Source organism: Pholcus phalangioides, unplaced genomic scaffold (assembly GCF_987345545.1).
Source record: "Pholcus phalangioides strain wild (caught in Gottingen) unplaced genomic scaffold, Ppha-v1.0 ptg000024l_1, whole genome shotgun sequence".
Lineage (NCBI taxonomy): Eukaryota > Metazoa > Arthropoda > Arachnida > Araneae > Pholcidae > Pholcus > Pholcus phalangioides.
In genome coordinates this window covers 19,630,145-19,657,955 of record NW_028301616.1, presented here as the reverse complement: position 1 = coordinate 19,657,955, position 27,811 = coordinate 19,630,145, and the positions used below count along the sequence as shown (strand labels likewise).

The 27,811-nt window shown below is 34.6% G+C and overlaps 1 protein-coding gene across 1 annotated transcript; it reads right to left on the bottom strand.

Annotated features, from left to right (window-relative positions):
* Window positions 1-650: 650 nt before the first annotated feature.
* LOC149068925 (ATP-dependent RNA helicase DDX24-like) lies at window positions 651-25,917 on the bottom strand. Its single transcript, XM_089250890.1, has 14 exons — window positions 25,724-25,917; window positions 23,382-23,481; window positions 20,736-20,884; window positions 19,549-19,620; window positions 16,719-16,838; window positions 15,178-15,288; window positions 14,213-14,331; window positions 13,307-13,425; window positions 11,517-11,635; window positions 10,812-11,093; window positions 9,303-9,420; window positions 5,641-5,818; window positions 3,580-3,743; window positions 651-981 (listed from the first exon to the last, which is right to left on the bottom strand). The coding sequence occupies exons 1-14, from the start codon at window positions 25,892-25,894 to the stop codon at window positions 890-892; spliced, it is 1,914 nt and encodes a 637-aa protein (XP_089107016.1). The 5' UTR covers window positions 25,895-25,917; the 3' UTR covers window positions 651-889.
* Between the last annotated feature and the right edge of the window lie 1,894 nt (window positions 25,918-27,811).

Here is a 27,811-nt window from a genome sequence, read left to right as displayed (position 1 = left end):
TGTTTATTTTTTTGTTCTTAAATTAGATCTCGTTAGATTGTGTAGGAGAGATTGATGTATAAAAAGAGAAATTAAAAACTAGTTGAGATGCGTAGCATGCCTTTACCGATACACGATTAGTGGAAATTAAAAAGATTTAGAAAAACTGTTTTGTGTCATGGTTAATAATGAAATTTAAAAAACAATTGCTGCCAAATATTTTTTTAACTTTATAATAAAGTCATTGAAACTTATCACATTGGTTGTTTTTAAAGAGTTTGTTTTACAAAAAATTGAATTATCAAATTATACTGAAAAAAATTTATATAAAACGAATGCTGTAGTGTTATCTATAATGCTTTAGCTGTAGTGATGTGAACCAACTGTTTTGATATTAATAATAAAAAAAATGCTTTGAATAAAAATGGTTCTGAAATTATTTTGTAAAAAGAAATTGTATGCAAATAAGGTTACCCATAGGCATATGCAGAATTTTCTCAAGGGAGGGGGTTTGCATTTTTTCTTGCAAAATAACACTATAGTCTCAGCTTGAGCTAGCCCCATTGGCATATGCAATGGGGGGGGGGGGGTGGTTCTAACCCCACTTTGCATATGCCAATGGGATTACCAGACTTTCAACTACAGATAGCCGGAAATTAGGGACAAGCAATGGGTTGAATACCCTTTAATTGCCACAATCAAAATGAAATCACATCAAACATAAATTTTGCCATTTCATAAATTTTACTTAACCTCTTTAAAACATGTACAGTCCATACCAAATACAGATGTCTGGTAACCCTAGCACTAATTCCATTATTTCCATCGCTCAACATGATAATGCTCGATGTAAATAGAAGTATCAAGTACACAGTAAAATAATTATAAATATTTATTTTTACTTCATATTTTATCTTGATTTGAACTTTCGTTTTTTCTTCTTTGAGATGGAAGAGTGTTTATCTGAATCATTTTTCAAAACCTCAACTGCCCTTTGATTACCTGGGAAAGAAAAATTGGTATATTATAAATAAATGAACTTCGAAAGCTTTGAATTGACAGCAAACCTATGCAAAACAATATTTTCCATACAGATGTGTTACATATATTTTTACAAAGCTGTGCCAATGTATAAAATATTGTAAGAATGATATTTTACACAATAACCAGACTATAAAATTCCAAAGTCATGAGTGTATCTCATCTTACATAAAGGTAATTTTGTTCATGATGGGAAAATTGCAGTATATGAAGAACTTGGCAGTAACTAGGAAATTGTTGATCATTTCCATCTACTTTACAGCACACCAACTCCAGTCATATATCGCCATATGGCAATTTCCAACTAGTGGAGTTGGGTGGGAAATGAAAGTGCCATCTATCCATGGTCGCCCCAGGCTCGATAGGCAAAGAACTTTCTCTGATGTTCTTTTGGCTGGATTCAAACCCATGGACCTTGCCGGCAATATCCATAGTGGAAGACGAGCATCTTACCACTTCGCCACTCAGGTGCATCATTTCCATCTGGTCTAATAATGATCTCTAAAATTATATGCTCAGATATCTTTCAGTACAAGTTGATAGCTGCTATGCGGTTGTGTGGGCATTGTGATGGACTTACATCACAACAAGGAACCAGGTTTAAACCCCACTGATGACATAGTGATGGTTGGATGGAGTTTCTAACGAGTAAATGCAAGCCAATTTTTTAAAAAAATTCTCTCGACAGAGAACAATCAAGTCTACAACATTTATAAATATTGAAACTTAATAGAGCAAGCGAAATAACTTGCCAAGTTGCGATTCTGGACTGAAGATAGATGGCAGCACTTCTTAGAAGTTATCCTCCATTAAAAAGTCTTGTCACAGAGAGCTACAGACTTACAATGGTACAGCTATTAAATCATTACACTTCGTTCACAATTTAAAATACAGATGATAGCAGCACTAAAAATTCTCACACAACACAAAATACGTTGCACAGACTGTTAGATATATGCACACACACACTTCCAGCACAACTCACTGGGTGGTAAATTGCCTATGGCGATAGAGTACTACTACTATGAAATCACACACAGGCACCTCGTCCATAGTCCTCTGCGTAACTTCTGATGAATTGGTACATGTTGGAATGTGCATGTCTTGTGTTATGAATCTAACGTGGTTTGTTTCTGTGTAATGCTTGCTTTAGTGCTGCCATCAATTTTGTGAACTATGAGTGAAGTGTAATGATTGAATTGTACCATTGTAGGTCTGTTGCTCTCTGTGGCAAGGCATTTTAATGGGGAGATTGGCTCACATTTGTACCTCGAAGTTGGAAACGACTAAAAACCCAACTTCAGCCGACCACCACCATGGTGGCAGTGAGGTTCAAGTCTGGGTCCTTGCAATGCAAGTCTATGGCGATAGACTGCAGTAGACCTCAATTTGAAAGAAAGCACTTCTTGAAGAACATAACAGGAACGTTATATATAGATATGTTGTTCCTCAGAACCAAACTTCACGTTATGTGCAAAACACATACACATAACATTCTGACATGTTCCAATTTGTTAGAAGTTCCTTAGAGAAATATTTGCGAGACACGTGCCATTTAGTAGCAGCAACACAAGTTGATTTCTCAGCAATTTTGGCTATTCGCTTATTTATTTATAAGTGTACACATAATTATAGCAAACATTATGAATATTTCTCAGCAATCAGCTAATGATCACGAAAAACCCTTGCCCCCCCCCCCCAGTATCGTCCTACGTACCCAGTGCACATGATTAAATCACTGTATGCAAACGCCATATCTACTCGGAATGTCACAGCGATCAACTCATATCTTAGTTTTTTAATCCATTATGTTATTTCATGATCTCTGCATGTTTGGTATCATTTCAAAGAGGAATAATGTGGATTTGTATAATCATAATTATTATATTACTTTTTTAACCATATTTTACTGTGCATGATGAATGTTTGCTGCTTAACATGTGGGGATCTAAGATATTATTGTAAGCCCCTTTGAGCTAAACTGTCCTGTATAATTGAGTTGGTAGGTTTTAGTTACAGCCAGGACGCTGTGTTATAAATCTGATTTTTAACAGCTGTAGGATTGAAAAAAAAAAAACAATTTTACGCTTAGTTTATGCTGTTCTTTCCCAATTTTTCCTCCAATTTTAGAATTCAAACAGCTAAATGAATACTGCACTTTAGAGCTGTGGTTTTTTTTTTACACTCAGGAGAGACGGGGCAACAACTGTCTAATTGGGTTTTTGAGGATAAAAATTTTATGTATTTTTACAACTGTACGACCCCTTACAACATGAATGACGTATCTGAGTTTTACGTATTAGTTAGATGATTTTTCCAACTGCAAGTATGCCTCTATAGCATCAATGGTTCGCCAGTAAAGTAAGGCAAGAGGAATTGAGTAATCACCCAATAAGAAAGATAATGAACATCAGTGTCAGTGACACTGATAAAGGTAGGGGTTTTCCTAGTCCAAAATAACATTACAAACACACTTTCAACTAACAGCATGGTGATCAGCCTTTTTAATTTTCACACTTTTTCGATGTGAAAATAAAAGCAAAAAAAAAAAAGCCTCACCTATTTGCTCTGGTTGTAACAGCTTTCCAGTTTTTGTTGGATAGCTTCCCATAAACTTTTTTGGAATGATGGCTTTGCTCAACATTTGCTTGAGCTGTTTCTTCATGGCTTTCAATTTTTGAGACTTCACAGATCTTTCATGATCATCTCCAAGTTCATTCAATCTTTTTTTTCAGTTGAATTAAGAAACTTTTACACTATTTCTGATACGAGTGAGACAAAACAAATGTTATTTACAAGCATCCCACCCATACAGCCTCAGCTACTTCATGAGTACAGACAAAACCCAAATTCTCATAACAGATGCTCAGGCATGAAGCTGGCTTAAACCAATATTTTTCTATTTCATTATGGGTACTAAATTAAACAGTTCATACTACAGTGGAACTTGGTTAATTTGAATTTCAGGTAATTCTTTTACGAACTTCCCTTGAGTTTTCTATCTCATTTAAATAACTCTCAGTTAACATTTCTTGTTTAATTTGCATTTCTTTTGAATAATTCGAAGCTTGATGGGGGAGACTATGAATTTAGTATTAGCAAATGTAGACAGTTGGGAGAAAATCCACAAGCAGTCTTTGTTGCTTCTCTCAAGCAATTTATTCAATCTTCGTTGTCCAGGGCTATTGGCTGTTGACCTATTTGTTAATCAGTACATTTTTAAAAATAAAAGTTGAAAAATATTCTGAAATTTCTGAATTTAGGTGCACAGTATAGGTGCCATTTTCCCCCCGACCTTAACGTCTGGCTTAAATAGTCATGCTGACATTCTGTCTGCTGAGCAACATGTGAAGAATTGTCAGGCCAGTCCTAAAGATAACCCCAGGTTTTATGACATCTTGTAATAAAAAACAAGCACTTGGATTTATTGTTTAGCAACTCAGTTAAAAAAAAAACTTACTAGTTATTTGAGGGGTTCACAGCCATAATCGACCTTAAAGATTTTGTAAAAGCAGGACACTAAAAAATGATAGTTTTAACTGAACTTTCACATATTTAATTCCTTTACATCAGTTGAACTGAATTAATTTTCTATCAAAGACATTAATGTGTTATTATACATAATAAAGATGAATGGACTTATCTACTATGGTTGTGAACCCCTCATTTGATATTCAGAAAACCCCGTGATGTTATAAATTATGGTACATCAGAATATAAACAATATTTCAGTTGTCTAGAGCTTTACAAAATGTTTATTGTATTATAACCTAAAGAATTGCACTGCAAAATATGATGTTGTAATACAAAAGCGACAGTATATTTCTTGAATCCCTGAGCATGCAGAAAATTGTGCAGAATGCATTATCTGCATTTTTTATTAGTTGCTGATAATTAAAGTAGAATGATAAATGAATGCTTAATTTTCATTATTGTTATCAAATTTAAACTTATATTTATTACATGGTTCTTCAACATTTTACATCGGCGGACCATTCAACGAAATATGTTTGCTATAGTGAAAACTATTATTTTATTCTACTTCATTTATTTATTCAGTTCTTAATATGAATTTTTATCATACCCTTTACAGTATTCTGTGATCCTTATTGAATCTCGCTTTAACCAGACTACAACATTCACAAGGCTGGTGGTGTCCCGATTTTTATAGCATGCAGGGTAATACAGGACAAACTAATTTAAATGAAAAATTGAAAATAGTGATTTCTTATTAATGTATGTAATGCATAATCTTAACGAAAATTAAAGGTTTGTTCACAGCAAGAATTTATTTATAAAAAGAAAATTCCATCTGCTAGAGAGTTTGCATCTGTTCGACCTAATTCTTTCTTTTCCATTACTGATCACACAATGCCAGTCTATCACTGTCAAAGCAGTGTTTACTTCCATAATTACACTGAAATATTTCTTCAGAGGAATGTATAGATTTATGTTTATATTGTGTTATTTTTTTGAAATTGAAAATGAATGAATGAATGCATAATGAACATTTTTGTGGTTTATGACCTAAACAAATATTTTAGGATTCAAACATACAAAAACAACTTTTCCTACTAAAAAAATATCAAGTAAATATTCAGAAATAAAAACAAAAGATACAGTCCTTCATCCTCCACATCAATATCCATTTCTTTGGCTGTCTTGAGAAACCAATGATTTTGGGCTTCCAAGCGCTGACCTCTGTGCTCCAATTGATCAATCTGCCGGGCCAGCAATACTCTGTTCTTCACAACCTTCAGAACACCATGATCGATAGGGAATATTGGTAGGTTCCCATCTATTTGATAGAAGAATAAATAATTTAATTTAGTAACAAGTTCACAAATGTTCAATTTCACAAATAAAAAGTTCACTTGCATGAAAGACAAAAAGTTCCCTCATATATTAGCCAAACCTTTTGTTTGAGCTCTAGTAAAAAAAAACGTAACATAACTAGTACATTAGAATTAACTTTAAGAGTTTTCAGGTTTTTTGGCCAACGCGAAATACAGTTTTTGTCTTCCGACGTTTTGTTCGCACGAGTGGCAAACATTTTCAAGAATTGCGTAACGTGGGCAAAAGGCTACTTACGCCAACGAGGCAGTCGCACTGCCTCGTTGGGATTGGTCTGTTGAGTCAGTCTGTTTTCCCCATTGGCCGAAGTTGTTCCTAAGTTTTTTACCTTCATTTTTTGTTTCATTACTAGTACAGTTGAATCCCATTTTAACGAATACCGTTATAGTGAAAATCTTGTTTTAATGAACCCTTTTCTAATCCCCAGATAAGCTTACATAGGAATAATGCTACAGCCTGGGATTCCTTAATAACAAAATTTTGTTATAACGAAGTGATTTCTCCGGTCTCTTGGAGTTCGTTATAACGGGATTCAACTACAATTAACCCCTTCCTAGCTTATTCAGAGCTAAGCTCAGATAACTCATGATTTACCATTCTGGCCATTATGTGTCTTGGGCAGAGATTGTCTAGAGTCCATTTTAGCCGTCTTTCACACATTTTTTTTTTCTTTCATACCAGTGTTTTACTTGCATTGTTCTAGCAAACAGAGGATAGCACTACACATTAGATGAAAATGTACAGTAGACACTTGTTTTTACAAATTTGAAAAATCAAAAGTTTGTAAATAGGAAAGGTGTTCGAAGAAATGTCATGTTGTTCTGGACCAGAGGACTTCTTCCAGCATGGCCCAGGTTTTTGACCCCCCCCCCCCTGCTTACATCTATTCGTTGAGACAGAGTGATGGCCATGTTTTTGTTAGGAGAAGGATCAGAGGACTAATTCCTAAAAACATACTAGTTGTGAAACCAGTTGTTTCTAGTAACTAAAGGCCCGTTTACACGAGGCAAGTGCTTTAGTTGGTAACTTAATTTTAACTTACCGATTCTTCTTGAAACTGTCCACACGATAAGTGGTAAGTAGGCGCTCATTGGATAATTTTTACGGAGGTGAGCGCAGTTAGCGCATGCGCGCTTCAGTCTACTCAAATCCATGGAGAGAGACAGACCCAACGCGCGGGAGTATAATAGTAATAATTTTTTATTTATCTGGCATTCAGAGAGGTGCTTTTTTTAAAGCTCATAGCTTTCGTAACGATGGATGAAGATGATCAGGTAGAACTTAAGAATACTGTGATCAGAGCCACATTATATGATATTTTTTTTAAAGAATATAAATTTATTCACTTAAATAAATTTATTCAATAAAAAAGGAGAAACTTTTTTCTCACTTGGGCGAGAGCAACACACTGAGCAAAAAGTAGGTCAAGCAAGGGAAACAGTTCGCTTGTCCCCTTTTTTCGCCTCTGCCACCCACGCATCAGGAGGTGCACGTAAGGGGGACGAGAGATGACGCCACAGGGGAAAAAGAATACGCAACATATTATAAACTTATGTAAGTCGTCGAGAAGAAATATAAGATTTCTCTATTTCTCCTCTAAGTTGTAAATATCGATTATATGATATTTTAATCGAATTTGAAGAGGAGATAAATTATGAATTATGTAAGCCGAAAATGAGGGAGAAGATTCTTGGCATTCGTAGGAAATTCTAAGGGTCAAAAATTAAATAATAAAAATTCATTAAACAAAAATTATTTCCAAATTTTCGAAATCATTATTATTTTTTAATTTAATCTATAGAGATGATATCTTTATGTTAAATACAGTATTTGATCATGTATTTTTACAACAGATGGCAGCAAATTCGTTCTGGACGAGAGAAATATTCGAACCCCCCCTCCAGTTTTTAATATATAAATCCTCCCCACCTGATATATATTTTTGAATCTTCAATTTTTTTAAACTCCTGACATCAAGTCGACAGAATATTCCATAGCTTTTTCCAACATCGAATAATTTTTAGCTTGTTTGTTAAGGTAATTTCCATTTCTATAGTTCAACAAACATTCATGGCGAATATATTTTTCAATAAACTTGAAGATTGTGTCCTCTGGCCACCTCACCATCCAATATTTCGGCGGAATTCTAGCAAAACTTCAGGAGACGACGGAGTATGAACAGTTTCATGCTTGAGATCAAAATAAACCCCTCCGTGAGAGAGCAAAAAGACCCCTCCAAGAGAGCGGCAGGTCACGCCCACTGGTGCACGCGCATACGTCTACTTAACCGGAAAAAATAGAACCGTTCTTATCTCACTTACCAACTAAATCACTTGTGCACTTGCCAACTAAAGCCGTGTAAACGGCCCTTATCGTCTGCATACATTGTATCGTACTTGGCAACTAAAAATTAAGTTACCAACTAAAGTACTTGCCTCGTGTAAATGGGCCTTAAAGCCAAGCTGTGAATAATGCAGAGTAAAATAGAAATTTTTTTTAATGTAAAACTGTATCTACTAAAATCTACTGAGATTCAGTACTGCTGACTTTATAAGGACAGTCAAAAAATATATATAGCACTCTGTGTGTGTATATATATATATATATATATATGTATGACATTTCACTGGTGAACCATTAGTCTTAAAGGCATACTTTCAATTAGAAAAGTATCCGAATAACATTTAGTACTCAGATACGTCATTCATGTTGCAAGGGGTAGTATAGTTATGAAAAAAAATTAACTTTTTACGAGTCCCTGTGTGCTCAAAAACATGATTAAAAAGTTGTCCTGTCTCTCCGGGTGCCAAAAAAATTCCATGTTTCTAAGTGCAATATTTGCTGAGATATTCAAATTCGAAAAATGGACGAAAGTTGAGAAAAAGCAGTGTTAAATATGGGAAAACCATTTCACCAGCATTTAATGCTATGTTTCCCAACATTCCTCGAATTTGAATATCTCAGCGAATATTACACTTAGAAACGTGGAATTTTTTCTGTTGGCATCAGGAGAGACAGGGCAACAATTTTGTTACTAAGTTCTTAAGCACAGGGTGTCTGTATCAAAAGTTTGAATTTTTATTTTAATAACTATACAACCACTTGCAATTTGAATGACATATCTAAGTACTACACGATAGTTGGATACTTTTTCTTGCTGGAAGTATGCCTCTAAGATCAACGGTTCGCCAGTAAAATACCATATGCCCTGTTGCCTATGCACCCTGTATATAAATTTTAAAAAATTGACTTTTTTATAACCATCAAACCCAAGTTAAATTGATCCCAGCAGGGGTTACATAGTGAATTAACTCACATTTTATAAATGTTGAAATTAGTTATAAGGTCTCGCATTGACAAAGTTTAACAGCATATAAATTGAATACATTAATTTATTATTCACATACGCACTTTCCAGTCATCTATACCTTGGTTTAGGGTTTTGCATATCCTCTTGTAGAAGACAGCTTCTTGTGGTTCTACCAGCATCAAACTCACACCCTCATTGTGAGCTCTCGCAGTTCTTCCGCTTCGATGAATATAAATCTATGTACAAAAGAAATTCAACATGTGCTATATTTCTTTCAGAACAATATCAATTTTTTTATATTTTTTGAAACTGTGACTAAAAAGAAGACATTGTTAAAGTACAGCTCAACTGCCAATACAGTTTTCCAGGCCAGTTTCTCTTTCTCAATATATCTCAATAATAAGAGTTTGATATGTTTATTGCTTTGTAACACAGTTTACTCTCACTAATCTGGCATATATCAGACCAGGGTTGGAGGATTACCGAAATTGCCAAATTAATGGAAGGCCGTTAAAAAAACTTTCTTTCTTTCAAGCTGAGTACAACTCGGGTCTATCACCATGGGCAAATTGCTACCTAGTGAGTTGTCTCAGAAGTGTATGTACATAACAGTCTGAGTGTGTATCTAATGTTGTGTCTGATTTTTCAGTGATGCCATCAATATTTCAGAAGTGAAGTGCAATGACTGAATATTTGTAGCATTTGTAGGCCCGTAGCTCTCTGTGGCGAAAATTTTTAACAGGGAGATTAGCTTGCATTCGCGCCTCAAAGTTGGGAGAGAACCACAGAAAACCAAATTCAGCCGATCACCACTGTAAGGAAAGTGGGGATTTCAACCCAGGACCTCACAATGCAAGTCTGTCACTATGACCACTCGACCACCACAGTGGCAGTTGAAAAAAAAAATTCAATAAATAATGTGAACTTCTGTAAATAGGTACACACAGGGTTCGATTTCCACATAGGCAAGTGTGGCCCCCGAAACATACTGTATATTCATTGACCATCTTTGATCTTAATTGTATAATTTCTGCTTTGCCCAAATTCCTCTCACATCTGGGCCCTGTACATGCAGTAACATGTTTTTTCCTCTTTCATACGTGAATGGAGCCAGCCTGAAAACACCAGATTACTGGACAGACTGAACTATCCATGGCCCAATTATAGTGAGTCGACTGTGCCATGATATACCTAAAGATTTCAAACCATGTTATGATTTAAGAGGGCTATTTTTATGTAACTTTAGTTTACTTACATGCATTTCAGCCCTACACACAACCCTGATGCACAAATATAAATGCCACTTAGAAAAATAAAGGTGGGAAAATCAGTAAAGATAAATGTGCTAAATTCATCCACTAAATTCTGCATTAAGATAATACAAAGGTACCTTGATACTCATTGATAGTTTTTTACTGAACTCATGACATTTGCAAAACCCATGAGTACAGAGATATATGTTTGTACTCAATAAATAACTATTGTTTAGTAGGTCTGAAAATTATATTGATGAAAGATACTTATAATAACTACTCAATGAACATAATGAAACATTTGATATAACATGGTCAATAAATGAAGGATATTTTTGAACACTGATGCAAAGATGTGTTTGGACCACTCATACCTCAGCAGTGCGTGGAACTTGAAAATGCACCACATGTTCGATACCCTTGATATCCAGTCCTCTGGCAGCGACATCTGTGGCTAAAAGTAGGCCCCCCTGGCTAGCTGCAAATGTGTCAAGATTTTTTAAGCGCTGTCGCTGATGCATTGAAGCATGTAGAGCTAGAGGTGTGCATCCCAAGAGCTCCAGAACACTTTTCAGTCTCCTGACACAGCTGATGCTATTGCAGAAGACAAGAGTACGACCAGGGTACATCACTTTGAAATAATATAGATAAGTGTCCTGAAGAAGTAACAAAATACATATAAAAATTACATGATACAAAATATATATATATATCAGCAGCAGTTTAGCATAGTGCCATTTTGATCACATACATGTCAACTGCAGAAAAAAAGAAGGGGTTTCTGAGATTTTAGCCTACTAACAAACTATTCTCTCAAAATTCATAGATGAAGGCAGTAAAAAAAAAGAACTAAACTTATTTATACATATTATAAAAAAAATACCATTTCAAGAATTTAAACAATCATCAAGCAATGATTAAATCAATAAGCAATGGGAGCAGGTTGAGGATTAAATAATATACTCAGTAAGATAGTTAACATTATTTAAGGAAAATAATAGATTTCAGGTAATTCTTAAATAATGTATTATCATGTACCAATTATTTTCACTAATAATAGCCTCAAGTTAAGAAAATACCTTCTCTTCCAGACTGCATGTTATTTGCGATTCTGAGAGTGTTTCGACAACTCCTTTCTTTTGAGTGATATCAATAATTTTTGGCTTGTCTTTCATACCAATCACTTTCATTAATGATGCTAAAATGGGGAAAAATGAAATTTTAACCAGGGAAATAGCACCACAAGCATGATAAAATTTTGAAGTAACAAAGTGCCATAATAGTATAATACAGATTCAACAAAAAAGAACCATTATTAGTCTGGCAGCTGTGAGCCAAATGTGGTTTTGTTCTGTTAAGTTTATTGCTGAAATTTTTTGTTCTAGGTATAAAGAATCAAAAAATACTGGGTACTTCTTTGGTACCTTTGGGCAAGTCACACTTTATTCAAGATAGCGTCTTCCACTATGTTAGAATTTGTAATCTTTTATTATTTCGTGATTTATCAGCTAGAATTTTTTTTTTTTGCATATGTGGTTTCGAATATTGAAGTATTGTAACATAACAAAAATAAGAAATATGGAGAAATCAGAAACTTTTTTCAATAGAAGTATCATCGTAGTGAAAAAACTGGAAATCTTATTGAAGCAGGAGAGCAGCATATTCAAACTATTATCTCATATATGATGATTGAAAGCACAAAGAACTTTGAAGATTTATAGGAAATAAGGATGTTAACCTGTAGTAAATCTTATGTCTCTATATATACTTATAAAAAAAATAAAGTGGCCAAATTTGAGAAACGAAAGCAAGGCAGTGAAGAGTACATTGAAGGACAACCTGTGAAGACTACAAGATCAAATTTACCATCTTTTAGATTTTACAAACGAGAAGGAAATCTGCCACTGCATATTAAAGTTGTCCGTAAAATGTTACCCTACTTTTTTGCAGCAAATCATCAAAACCATGTTCAGTATGATGTTTAAGAGCAATGGGGAAAATTCCTGTCAATGTGATGAAGAACTTTCTGAATGGAGATTGCATTATGCGACACAGGCCTAGCTTCTGGAGTAGAATTTAGAAAGACGTGGACATTCATGCGCTTTGGTCACAGCCTTAAAGACATTATCGAGATAACTTTGGAGCCAGAAACTCTGAAGACATATGGCTCACATATTTGCACTCAGCTGAAGAAATATCGTGCAAAAATCATTCCAGAGAAATGCCAACAGAAGGCATTCTTCATAGTTGTATCCAAAACATGCATAGACATTTTATTGTCGGTATCATCACTATACTAATTTCTTCTTATTTATTATTATTCAGAGTTGTGCACACAGAACAGAAAATCTTACCAAATTTATAAAACACTATCAACAACAAAAGTAAAAACAAGGTGTTTCTTGGCTTATCCGCTGCAGCAATTATGGTTTTAAACTGATTTCGATTGCACTGATGCTGCATCTACGGTAATTTCAGTTTCCCCAACACACACTCTTCAATACTATATTGAAGATGTTGACGCTGAAAACTATTGATTTATTGACTATAAAAAACAAAGTGTAACATTTAAATATCAATTATTTATATAGCATTTTAACTTTTCCGGATTTTTTCCAAACATTACCAAGCCCATTTAAAAAAAATATTTGTTTGCAGAATACAAGCAAATAGCGATACATGAAATTAATCTGGATAGTGAATATGCAGATGCAAAGCTTATGTTGATAAAAATTTCTTTTCTAACTGTGGCAATTATACCCATACTGCAGATAGGCAAAGAAATATAATGAATGAAATAAACTGGATAGAAGCTGATAGGAAAAATAAAAACAAGATTTATATGCAAAAATAAAACATTTTGGAATACCTAATTTGTTTTTCTGCACGACCTTGGTTTTCTTCAGCATTAAGCGTTTCGGCAACTCATGAGTCATGGTGAGAGTTGCTGAAAAAACAAAAGTTTGTCTTCTTTTTTCTTCCCTATTGCTGTGATTCAAAAATAAAAAATTGGGAGGGGAAAATTCTAAAATATAGCAATACACAAACAAACAAAAAGAGTAAGAAACATCCATTTTGATAAGTAATTTTATGGAAATCAATTTGATTGAGACAATGAGTTCTCTAACAAAAGAGGCAAGTATGAAAACGTAACATTTCCTCGAATGCAAGATTCATCAGCTCGCTGAAGTTGGAGGCAAAAAACACTTAGAATAAACACACATTCACAGAATATTCAAACTATAATCCAACAAAGTCAGAAATTTATTAGAAAAATCAACAAACTTTTTTTTTGTAAACTCACTTACTACTTATTTTGTAAACTCACTTACTACTTATTTTGTAAACTCACTTACTACTTATTTTGTAAACTCACTTACTACTTATTTTGTAAACTCACTTACTACTTATTTTGTAAACTCACTTACTACTTATTTTGTAAACTCACTTACTACTTATTTTGTAAACTCACTTACTACTTATTTTGTAAACTCACTTACTACTTATTTTGTAAACTCACTTACTACTTATTTTGTAAACTCACTTACTACTTATTTTGTAAACTCACTTACTACTTATTTTGTAAACTCACTTACTACTTATTTTGTAAACTCACTTACTACTTATTTTGTAAACTCACTTACTACTTATTTTGTAAACTCACTTACTACTTATTTTGTAAACTCACTTACTACTTATTTTGCAAACTCACTAGGCACTATGGTTCTGTATATGTATTATAATTGAAATGATTAAATAATTTTGGAGAACTCACGAATTCATGATCTCCAAAATTTTGGTCAGCTCTTCAAAATGTCCATGCTCAACCATTCGGTCTGCTTCGTCAATAACAAGATATCTGGCAGAAGGAATTTTTTCTAGATAGGGCTCTTTCTAAGGAGAGAAAATCAGAAGGTTACACAGTTTTAAACTGGCATAAATTATTTGGAAAGCTTTTATTTCAGGCTAAAAACTATGCCCCACAATTTGAACACAAAAAATCATAATATATTTTTGAAAAAAACTATTTATATGATCAAGTTATTTCCCAAAAAAAATCCTATTCCCTCCTTTTTTTTTCCAATTAAGCTTTGAACTAAATTATTAGTGTTTTTAAAACTTCCAATAATTATCATACAATATTTCTGGCTCATGAGTTTCAGAAAAATTAGAAACCATGCTTCTTAGAATGGCCAAGAGGCATTTTTATTAATATAACCTATGTTAGTTTTCAGTATTTTTGAAATAACAGACTAAAAAACCTTAGAAATAGCAGAGAATACAATCTCATTCTTTTGAAATATCATTCAAATTAATCATGACTAAATTTCTCAGAATCGATTTTGAACATTCTGCATTAAATTTTGATATCTCAAAAGGGCTTCCTGGAATTCATATTAATTGAGTACTGTTATTTTTCACCATTGTCATCAAGAGGGAATCTGATTTGCTTTATGCAAAACGTAACTCAGACACCTCTTGATGCCGACCACTAGTGTTGTAGAAATGTATAAGAGAATGAACTTGTACTGAACAGCTCTTTGCCCTGAGAACCTCTCTCTCACCTACAATAAATACAACAAACATTTTGTAAAATGTTGCCAGATAACTGAAATATTTTGTTTCTATTCTGATGTCCCATAACTTATAACATACAAGCTTTTCCAAGTGGTATATATATGGTATTTTAAGATGAATCATGAATATTATATTCTTCAGATTTAATTTATTAGTATTTACCTCATCCATGAGTTGCCATAATCTACCTGGAGTTGCAACTATAATATCAGGACACTTTTTCAGCAACCTTCTCTGTTTCTCTAAAGACATGCCTCCAACAACTACAACCACCTTTTCATCATTGAGAAAAATAAAATTAAAATGAGTTACATAATTACAAAAAAATTATGCAAATATGACCAGTATACGCATTTAAGTGCCCAAGTGACGTGATGGTAAGATACTCATCTTCCACCATGAAGGTTGCTATCAAGGTCAGTGGGTTTGATCCTGGGGAAGAACATAGATAATACATTATTTTTCATAAAGAACCTAAAGCGACTAAAGATAAATGGAGCCTTCATTTCCAACTCAATTTCATCTGTAAATTACTGTAAGGCAATATGACTGAGTTTGTCTGTGGTGAAGTACCATATACATTTATACAAAGTAGTTTTTGGAAAAATTAGTTACAAAATGAAAAATAATGTGTAAAGCAGCAATAACAGTTGAAGAAAAATTTATAAATGCTAAAGGCAATAAATTTATCAGTGTAGGGTACTTTTCTTTGTGCATAGTACTGACACTTTCATTTCTGTTCAAATAATATGGTACTGCCATAACAACACGTTCATTGTCAGCACCACAGTATTTCTGAATTTGATGATACGATTAGAAAGAATTATCAGAAACATTATAGTTGAAAAATAATGCACTTCACATGCAAATACAGTAAAACTTCATTAGGCGGCCAACTCCCTTCACAGCCAGTTTTTCTCTGAACAGACGATAGGCTCCATAGACATAACACATAAATCACCCTATTCCACGGCCACCTCTGTATATGGTCATCTGCCAACTTGTCCACGGTCACTTCTTTATAGATAAGAGTTTAGAAAAACAAGTTTTTGTGCATTTCTTTCTTTCCAATGCATTCAGAGCTGATACTTCTATTTTTAAAACTTTATAATCTCTTTACAAATAAGAACATTTTCGGATCAATCAGATTTTCTGCTCATGTGTGACACTATTGGGTTGGAAACATTTGTGATTGTAAACAGATGACGACGAAAGCTAATAAAGACAATTTTAAAAATTTACTTCTGGGGTGACAGGATAATCCAAATAGTCTATGATCTTTGAATAGGTAAATAATGTGAGCTAGGGGAAAGTTTTGGCTTTGTGGATACTTTCTTTACAGATTTAGTAGAAAAATAGTGAGGGAGTAAAAGAAATGTAAAGAAAGAGGGAACATATACAGTACTTGCTTTAAGGAAAGAACAGATCTCTGGTATCACAGATTAAGGAATTGATCGGATGATCTTGTATTTCAAGTTCTGCATAAAATACAATTTAGCTTGAGAAACCTCTTTAATATCGCCATAAACTTTTTCTAATTACTGAACCATGTACTGAATATACAATAAGAATTTTAATGTCCATATGATGTATTTGATATATCTACTTCCATATTTTGTGTCAGTTAAACATTTGAAAAATACCTGTAGAATTCAAGGTATATCAAAATAAGGATATCCTTCCCATGGGTTTGAAAAACTTACTTTTATATCCACATGCTTTGATACATCCTGCAAATGATTTTTCACTTGAATCGCAAGTTCTCTGGTCGGGGTTAGAATTAATCCTAGAAGGTTAGGAGTATCAGTATTGTCTGAAGATGTCTAGAAAATAAGAATAATATTTGAATGAGGACAAATAAATAAAAAAAACCTCAATGGTAAACATGTTGTCATTTCACCATTTTTTTCCTTTAAATTATTAAACTGCATACACAGTCAGACATGCCAACATTGGCTTAAAGCTCATCAGTAGTGATGAATGTTCAGCTTTGCCACCCCCCCCCCCCCACCAACAAAAAAGGCAATTTGGTTATATCCAATGTGAAAAATACTCAATTTGTATCAAATGAATAACCTGAATGAGGTTTTACAGTATTTTATTCATGTCTGGATATATCATGCCTAAAATCCTTTTTAACCCTCATTTGAACGTGTTGCTCCACACAAGTTTCTTATATTTTTCAAATAAAAGCATTGTATATCTTAAGCTCATTTCGGCATTGATGCTTTTCTAAGCAACTTCTAAACATTCAATTTTTATTCACAAGCTGTTCATGAAATTTTTATAATTATCAGAAGAATGGCTCAAAGGTACATGGCTCTCCTACGTCTTGACAAGCCAAGCAAGGACGAGGGCAGTAGCGTACCTTCTAGGGGCCCCGTGGCAGACATTTTATTGCCCCCCTTTAAAAAGGTAAAAATTATGAACCTAAATGAAAATAAGTGTACATGTTTTGTGAGACCCCCCCATTCGGCTCGGGCCCCAGTCGCCTAGCCTAGTTATGGTCCTGGCAAGGATGATTGTTAACCTTTGCATTTTGGAGAAATTTACTATGTGTGGAGAAAACATTTTGCTGTGCATTCTTTAACAATGATAGAAAAGCAAATCGGCAAACAATAAATAACATTTTTAAACTATTAAAATCTACATAAATCAGAAAAATGCAGTGTATTCAATAAAGTGCAATATCTTCTATTTTTTTTTAAAATTGATTATAATTTTTTTCCTTTTCTGATGAAATGACATTTGGGATATCACATTTATTCAATATAACTCCTCAAAAAAAGTTTCCTTTGGATAATTTAATGCTCGTCAATTAAAAGATTAAAAATATTATTTTCTAGAACAGAAGCTCCTGACCAAGTGCATGTTAAAATGATGACCCATTCAGAGGTACAAAAAAAAACAGTAATGGAGGAAAATTGAGTAAAAAACAATAATAATGTTGCAGTATTGTTTTCATCTATGCCAATAATATAATATTTTACTGAGGTGGAGGAGGATCTTCTCCATTGCCCCCCTCCTGGTATCTGCCTATGGGCCGGCAACAACTGCCCTAGAGCAAAATCCACTAATACTTCATTTCATCTAAGTTATTAGATTTAATGAAAAGAATAACTGAAAATTTTAATCATTAATTGCCTTTTAATTAATTTAAAAGGCAAGATATTTCAATATTATTCAAATCCTAACTCTAATGAAAATTGTTTTTAGAAAAACAATAATATGGTGTACTTTTCCATTATTATAACCATTCCACTTGGCGCCTTTTAAGTCTTGACAAATTTTCTCAGAGTCATGCATCAGCATGACGGAGTCAGCAATCATAGTGGAAGTAGTAGTATGCAAGCGTAGTGTCAAGTCAAAATGTGCCATTTTGGTGTCGAAAATGTGTGGAATGGTTATAAAGGGAAAAGTACCCATAATGCTGTGCTTCTGAAATTTTATTATATACAGTAGAACCTATCTAATTTGGACTGATCCATATGATCTAGATACTTCTGCGTTGAGAATTTTTTTCCTCAACCAGGGACTTTGGTATTTTTTTTTTTACAAAAATTCTATTTAAGTTTTTTCTATTATATCTGCCTTTCCCCCCCCCCCTCGATGCATTGTTGGTTTCCACTGCAGTTTCTCACTTCTGGAAAAGTGGAAACAATGATAGCACACGAGCACATTACTGTCTCAATGAATGTAATGTCAAAAAGTCTGCTTTGATCAAAAGAACTTTTCTTTTTTATTTCATTCCTCTGTGCTGTATGGTTAACCTTAATGTTTTAGAACTTGTCCAGTGTAATGTTATTCCCTGCAATTATGTAAGTGAATTTCCAAACAGGCCGAAAATTTCAAGTGATGTATCAAAATTGACCATGGCGACAGACCAGAGTCGTGCTTGGTTTAAAAGAAAGAAAAGGTGATGTATCAAGTACAAGCTGCGAACAGAAACATATCACTTTAAATATAGCCTAAGTGGGAAAGTCGAACATTTGGAAAAGCTAGAATGTGGAACTTCAGTACAAATGTTAAGTGAAGATGGAATTGGGCGAAAATCTACTGTTTATGGTCTTCACAAACAAAAAAAATAATATCTTCTGTTTTTTTCCAATCCAAGGTTTACAAAAATCTTTAAAAAAGTAGAAAAAAAGGTTGTTTCTTCTCCTTATAGATAACAATAAGGAGTACTATAAGGATACTTGTAATAACAATATGTGAATTAGAAATTATGGTTTAAAATTAAATTATCTGTTATAAAATACATAACATATCACTTTATTAATTTTCTTTCAGAGGAAAATATGAATCGAAACGCTCTAACAGGCATATTACTGCTTTCAATATGAAAACTTAGAAAATAAACAAAACTTGATCCACAATCTAAAGAATTCCATAATCCGGAATCACCTAGATTAGAGAGGTTCTACTGTGCAATAAATTTAGCTTTCATAGCGAATCTTCCAATATTGCTGATTAATTTTCAATGAATTAAATCAAAAATGTTTAAGTAAGAGTTGCAAAAATATATATACTTACTGACATGCGTTCCTTCCCTGCTAATATGTGGGCTATCATAGGAATACCAAATGCAAGTGTTTTTCCACTTCCCTTTAAGGAAAAAAGTGTCAATTCAAAAGATTTTGTTAGTTTATAAAACAAGAGGAATGCCATGAAGAAGTCAGATATTTGCAGTTCATTTACTTAAATATTCAACACAATTCAGCAAAAAGTTTGATCAAAAGGCAGGCAATTTATTTTTAGTTGCAAGTCACACACATTCACATATAAGTTAAATTATACTTCCAATTTTGACAAATTGTTTGCATAGCATATTTTGATGTTTTATAAAATTAAGGCGTTTTGTCTCCTAAACCATTGACTTTTAGTTCTATTGAATTCTATATCAATAAACCATAATAAAAGAATTTTTTCCTTACTTTTCCTTAATGAGAAAGATTGATGGCTGTTCCTATGCATATCATCACTATTTTTTTGTTTTGTTTGTTTAACTGGTTTTATTTAATGGTTGTCTAAAAAACTACCAGTACCACTGTCACAGTACCAGTTGTTTAATTCACTTGGCTATTTTTTTTTCCTGTCCTTATAGTTAATATAAGGCCAGAGAAGAAAATGACAAAGTCAATTAATTAAACTGGTGCAGTGACGGTGGTGAAGGTAGTTTTTGAGATGACCACCTATTTGCGATCAGAAAACCGGCCAGTTGAATTATGTTGGTGCATGTTGATGATTAAAGACATTCAGACTTGTAGATACACATGTAGCTCGTAAAAACTCATCTGAGGAATTTCTAACAAATCAATGCATGTCAAAAAGTATTGTGCATGTATTTGTGTTTCCCCTAACATTTTAATATCCTAGTCATATATATAAATCATGTTTGAGGAATAAACTGCCATTTGTCTTCCATCTTAGAAGTGAAAAGTAGCAGACACCCAAAGTGTGTTTGTGCAAAGTATAATGTTGAAAGCCTGTCTGCTCTCTGTAGAGAAATGACAAAAGGCTAGAAACTACACCATACCAAAATTAAAGAGTATTTGTTTAAGACAGACTCAAGAGACTTTAAAAAAAAGTAACTTCCTACAACTTGGAACTATAAATATCAACTATCTCATGTGACCCATTACTTTTTAAGAATTTCTGTAAAAATTGAGGTACAATTCATGAATACAGCAGAGTTTTGATACAAAACAAAAAATATATACCGTTTCAGCAGCAGCAAGTATATCCTGATGGTCTCTTATGCCTGCTGGTAATGCCAGCTCTTGAATTTTGGTAGGTTTTTCAAAACGCAGATTTTTGAGCGCAGCTAATATACCATCGGGCACATAGAGGTTATACCAAGCAGACATATCTATATTACAAAATATTCCAAAGATATATTTTTCTTTTATGCTAATGAACAAATTCATAACTACTAAAAGCATTTCTGAAATTTCAGCCACTTATTACAGATACAATAGGAGCCTGTTACTACATCTCAACATACTGCAGAATTGGATACATGTTGGCACCATCATGTTTCCGGTTATCCTACTGATTTTAAAAAAATATTTGTTATAGTGTAATTAGGTGATAACTCTTTTATGTATCTCATTTTACTGCAATAGGTGATAATGCTGGAGGGCTAACAATGTCCCTAAGCAAAACAATACGAACTTATAATGGCAAAGTTTTATTTCAAATAAGAAAACGCCAGAATGAATCAACTCCATGGTTCAATGTTTTTAAATATATTAAATGAGCTACAATGCCTGGGATTGTTTGATTAAAAAAAAAATTTGCTACTTAAATCACAAGCATGAATAAGAATGTCAGGCTACCCATCAAGAGCTCTAAATTGCACAAACGTGAAAAAAGCATGTCAATATCAACCTGGTGACTGGCCAGTACTGATCTTTCTTTCACACTCCTACTGCTACAAAATCATACATGTACTTAATAAACCTTGCTCCACGGAACTTTCTCTTACACTGGGTTATATGATTCTGTACAATTTCTGATCCCCAGGAGAAAATCTGCCAGCAAAATATGTTCTTTTAACAAGATGCACGCAACACATTAACCCTTTAAGCGGTTTTAAAAATCTATTATCTGCATTATAACTGCCACAATGGAAATTACTAAATCCTATGCAAAATGGTACACCACATATTTTTTCAAGAAGAATTATATAGTTTTTCCGATTTTGTGCAGGTGATAAGTGCTCCCCCTCCAACACAGAGTATAATACAGTCAAATCCCATTATAACGAACTCCAAAAGACCAGAAAAATCACTTCGCTATAATAAAGGGTTTGTTATAAAGGAATTCCAGGTTTTTGTATCATACCTGTGTAAACTTATCTGGGGGATTAGAAAAGTATTCGTTAAAATAAGATTTTTGCTATAACAGTATTCGTTAAAATGGGGGTTTGACTGTAATAATAAAAAAAAACAAGGATGAAGAAACGTATACTCTCGATTTTTCCATTATTTATACTGTCCACGTATTCCTTTTCCAAAGTGAAAGATTTAAAAAAGTCTTTCTCCTTATGTTACCACCAAACTTTGAGCATAAGTTGACTCTGCCCACTGGCAGTTGATCTGGCAGGTTGGGGGAGGGGGGGGGGAATGGAAAACATGTTTATGAAAAAACCCTCTGTACTGAGCTAGCTGGGCTCAGCATTATCAAAATAAGAGAGGTTTAACTCCTCTGCACAGATCTCAGTACATGGTACATCACAGGCAATTCAATTTTTTACCACCCGATTATTTTTTAAATAATCACAGTAAGATTTTTATTGCGTTGAGTAGACATTTTACTATAGCATAACCCCTTTTTTAACAATTTTATAATTAAAATTTAAAAAGATAGCTGCACAAAGTTTGATTTAAAAAAAAAAATTAAATGCCGTAAATAGGATCTTGGCATTAAAATTGCTGAACCGGCTTGAAGGGTTAAAAATGCAAGATATCACATAACTGCAAAAATACAAAATATTGAGTTAGGCGAGATATCTTGCTATTGCTAACATAGAAAAACACGAATCAATCCAAAATAAATACACTCGCTTCATCCACGACTGCTGGTCATCCTTTGTCTCCCGTGTCCAAACTTAAAGACAAACTTAATCTCCTCTCCCTTGTTACTCTTAATTTTATTTTTGAATAATCCTGTTTAATAAGATCTATCATGGTCATCTTAACTTTGATACTTCCAGTATTCTAGCCAAAATCATCCTACATCTCAAGAAGACTCAACCATTCCCTTAAAATAAAACCAATTTTTGCTTCCACTGACTGTTTTAAATACAGTTTCTTTCCTCATACCATTGGTGAATGGAACAAACCTCCCAGTTCTATTATCAACTTCCCCACTGGAACTAGTTTTTTGCACAATATCATACAAAAAATATCTATGCCCCACTCAACCGCATTCTCTTGTATAGGCCTAGGGCCAACAATATGTATAAATAAATTGCTGCCATATAGGCCTAAGGGTTACAAGTGCAATAAGTTTGTAAGTGGCAGTCGTCTCACATATTTGGCCCACAGAATGAAAAGGTCTGGAGTTTTAGGGAAGTTATCCACTAGGAAGATGTTCACTTTAGATCCTGAACAAATACTTGGAATTAATAATTCCTCTGGATCCTGGCTCTTCAGCCTGGAACCTTGTAACATTGACACCAGCTGTGAGAGTTTACATTACTTTCTATTTTTATCACATTTAGGGAATGTACAAGCATTTGCTGAAATGGTGATTTTGTTTAAAAGAATCACAAAAAAACTAGAATACCTCACAAATATGATAAAGGAAAGTACATAGCCTATAATTTCATTCATATACATGTACAGCAAATGTTACCAAACCTATATCTTCCTCTTCATCATCATCGTGATGCTGGTTCTGGCTATCTTTTTCTGGTAAAACATCATTTTCAGTGACCACCTTCCTTTTTTTCTTCTTCTTCTAAAAAAACAATTTTTTTTCATAAATAATATAAATTAATCTACACTCACCAAGTCCAATTTTTTTTTCACTATAATGTGAAAATCTTTCACAATTATTCTTACATATTATACTTGGCACCAGGGCCGTAATTAGGACTTTTGCCACCCAGGACAAACATAATTTTGATGCGCCAACCCCCCACTACTTTGATAAATTTGGTAATTTTGTAATGGTATTCTTTGTTCCCACCTGAAACTGCTGACCCATCTAGTTCCAGCACTGCTATGAAATATGGGCATACCCAGACAGGGCCGTCTTAAAAGCATCATTGGGCCAAGTGATTTTTCTTTTACCAGGCAAATTTTCGAAAAATTCAACCATTTCTAATTTTTCCGAGGTTGCCATGCCCGTGTGGGCCAAGACGGTACTGCACTCAGATAGGCAGTTGAACTAGACCTCATTTATATCTTGGGGACTATGTATTGTGGCAAGCTAGTGAGAGCTCAACTACTGTATTAAGCAAAGGATAGCCTACAATTAACAGTAATACTTTTATAAGTATTAACTTCACATATACTAGTAATCACTTCACGAACACTATTAATCAAGGACTGTTTCCTCATAAGTTTGGGCCCTCAGTAAATATGGAATTTTGCCCCCCCCCCCATCATAGGTCTATATAGTGTTCTTTAAAGCAGAGGCGTGGATGGGGAACTCTGTGATTATAATACAAAAAACAGTTAATTTTGAAGCCCTGGTCATGTGTCTTGCTTGGCCATGTGAGAAACAAGCCCTGCTGCAACTTTGCAAATGCAAACAAACACTTGATAGCATTCTTACAAAGTGAGCCGCTCTGCATCCTCAAGTGCCGTAGAAAATGAAGTTCATCGTAAAGCTGGGTTTTCTACAAAACCTGCAAAATGAATTGCCTACTGCGATACACTATCCACTCACCAATAGGAAAAGCAGTGCAATCGTTCTCTAACAGAGCGTAACAAGGCTGTACTTTAGGTCCGTGTGATTGTCCGACTGCTTCTAGAGGAGTAAAATGCATTGTGCGTTGAGCAGGTTTTTCTGCATCATGCGAACCAAATAAGACTATTTTTCATGGGCAGAAACGTGTAGCTTTATCATGCTAAGCATTTGTTTTCCTAGCGTGTTGCATCATCTGCACATTAACATATTATTGCACAATAAAAGAGGGGGGACAGATATAGAGAGGTGGGGAGAGGAAAGATAACACAACAAAAGTGAAGAGAATATCCACAAAATGCACGGCACATAGTGTATTTTACTCTTGCAGAAGCACTTGACCACTTGTGCTAGCATAAATTGTTGTCATGTTGCGCTATGTCAGAAAAGTCGTACCGCTTTCTGACAGTGTTGGATCGAGTGTTGCACTGGCGATTCACATTGGACTTTAGCACAGAAAACCTGTTCTACACTTTTTTCCCATCTATTTTTTATTGTGCAAAATGGCAAAAATACTTCGATATGCAGATGACAGAACAGATGATGTGGTACACTAGGAAAACACAAATGTGTACCGCGATAAATTTATGCATTTCTGCTGACACGAGATGGTACTGTTCGCTCCAACAGCACAGAATAACCTTTCCCTTGGAGCAGGTTTTTCTGCAACGAGTAAACTGAACAGGACCTCACGTCAGCAGAAACATATGTTTAACTTTATCATGTTACGTGTTTTCCTAGCAAGGCGCATCAGCTGTTCTGTCATAAGCATGGGGAGACGGAAGAGAAGGGAAAGAAAATGCAACAAAAGAACGACGCATTTGACTCTTCCAGAAGAAGTCGCCTAATCAAGCATAGCGTAAAGCACTGGCATGTTGCGCTCTGTATGGAAGCACCTGTTCCTAAGAAAACACACCATAGGCAAAACGCGCGGCGCAGGACGCATTTGACTCCTCCAGAAGCAGTCGGCCAATCACGCCCGACGTAAAGAGCTGTGGTGAGCCGTATTGCTTTCCTTGAGCCAGGTTTTCCTAGGAGCAGGCTTTCTGCTGCGCGTCCAGCGTAAAAACTGATTGGTCAAAAAACCTGAATTTCAGGTTTCTAACCAATCAGCCTTTTCACGCTGCACACTGCGCAGAAATTTTACTCCTAGGAAAACCCGGCTTCATTGGTGAGTGGGCGGCGTGTCGCGCTGGGAAAATCACGTTGCGCGTAGCAAAGGAAACCTGCTCCTAGGAAAACCCGGCTCAAACGACTAAAAATGTCGTGTATATGACGTTAACATTACCTTGATTCGATTGGAAGAGTCAGCTTTACGTTTCCGACTTTCTCTCTCTGGACCGATGACTTCATAATCAGAGAGTTCCTCAATGCCACCGAAGAACTCGAAATCAGTGACGCTGAAGTCACTGACATCGCAAGGCAAGTTCTTCCATTTTCTCCCGCTTTTAGCAGCCATGCTCTTCTTTGATGGTAAACAACATGTGGTCAAGAAGGAAAATTTGATGATGATGATGGTTGAGATTAATGAAGGAAGAAAACTATGACCATACATCCCGTTCAAAACAGAACTTAGGGTTTTCGGATTTTTTGTTGACCAGTCTGTTTCATCTGCAGCAATCTTTGTCCAGTTTTTATTTTCGAAACTTAAGCTATCAAAATTACAAAAACTTGGCACTGTGAATTCGGATATAAATTCAAGGTTTCGATTTCTAAAAGGACTCAAAGCCACTGAGCTATAAGTAAAGTTTACTTATAGCTCAGTGCTCAATGCAGCAGCTCACAGAATTGTTATTCTAAAATATAGATGGCAGCACCAATCAACATGTCCGATCATCCCTTGCTACAGTCGGGAAAAAAAAAACATTTGCTTATACTGTATATATAATATGTTTTTATTTCAACACAGGGTCACCCCGGGGCCTTCGTGATTTTTCCCTTCTTACGTAAGAAGGGAAAAATCACGAAGGCCCCGGTCACCCTTACCACCTTGCCAGATGCTGGACACGGTACGAAAATAATAGCGGGGCTATTTATCCCAATTTTTTTCTTGATAATTCTAGAATTATTTCTTTCTAGACGAAAATGCAGATGAGCGTTCTAGAATTACAGTCGAATCCCGTTATAACGAACCCCAAGAGACCGGAGAAATCACTGCGCTATAATGAAATTTCGTTATAAAGAAATTCCAGGTTTATGCATTGTTTCTACGTTATCTTATCCGGGGGATTAAAAAAGTGTTCGTTAAAACGAGATTCGACTGTATTTCTTTCTGGGTAAAAATGCAAAGATCCAGAATTGATGAAAATACAGAATTTAAGAAAGAAATTATTATTTACCGTATATGTGGGGCCCGCCAAAACGTAACGATCGCACCTTTCACACACCCCTTTACAAGATCGGCTTTGTTTCAACAGATAACGCTATTACAGTGGAAACTCGTTTATACGATGTTCAAGAATATTCTTGACGGTTTAAACCAGCAGTGTTTCCCAAAGTGGGCAATATCGCCCCCCCCCCCTTGTGGGCCAGGGGGGCGATAGAAGTTACGGATTTAACATAGGATCCTATGGGTTCCGTTGAGTTGGGGGGCGACGAGGGAAAAAAATTTCTGAAGAAGGGGGCGATGTGGAACGAAAAGTTTAGGAAACTATGGTTTAAACTAAAGCGGCTCGAGATCTTTAATACAGCTTTGGTTTAAACCGTCTGAAAACGTCGTATTGAATGAAAAAAAATCGTTCTGAACGTAGACTGAAACTTCTCTGATAATGACACTCACCCACTCCCACAGAACTACAAAAAAAAAAATTACAGTAATTCAATGGCTTTAATTGGCATTTCGAATTTTGTTTAAATTAAATAGTTATAATATAATTATAAGTTTAATATCGTATTATAAGTTTAATATCGTATTATAAGTTTAATATCGTATTATAAGTTTAATATCGTATTATAAGTTTAATATCGTATTATAAGTTTAATATCGTATTATAAGTATATCCCGTTGCTTTCATCTAGCGTTACTAAATCTTTTATGTTATTTTAAAATTTAAAACCGTAATTTTAAATTTGAAAGTTGTTGCTACCGTTTGTTTGTTTGTCTGATTGGTTCCTATCTTGGGGTCTTTGGAGAGATTGTTTTTTTTGCGGGGGGGGGGGGCAGGAACGTCATTCCAACTTTTTCCGGGGGGGGGGCAAAGAACATGTACTCAATTTATGTACGTATATATATCTGTATGCATGTATAAATATATATATATATACCATTTTTAGCGTATTTTCAAAAGCGGGGGGGGGGCAACGGCTCCCCCCGACCCCCCCCCCCAAATGACGGCCCTGGGGGGAAGGTTCGTGAGATTGGATAAAGGAAGGGTTG

What these genes read in the sequence shown, in the direction of transcription:
- LOC149068925 (XM_089250890.1), bottom strand. Translation starts at nt 25,894, where the DNA reads ATGGCTGCTAAAAGCGGGAGAAAATGGAAGAACTTGCCTTGCGATGTC. An exon ending in TACTTGCTGCTGCTGAAACG is followed by an intron (nt 19,621 to 20,735) that starts GTATATATTTTT and finishes TTTTCCTTAAAG; the next exon opens with GGAAGTGGAAAAACACTTGC. An exon ending in AAGTTCCACGCACTGCTGAG is followed by an intron (nt 9,421 to 10,811) that starts GTATGAGTGGTC and finishes TTTTGTACATAG; the next exon opens with ATTTATATTCATCGAAGCGG.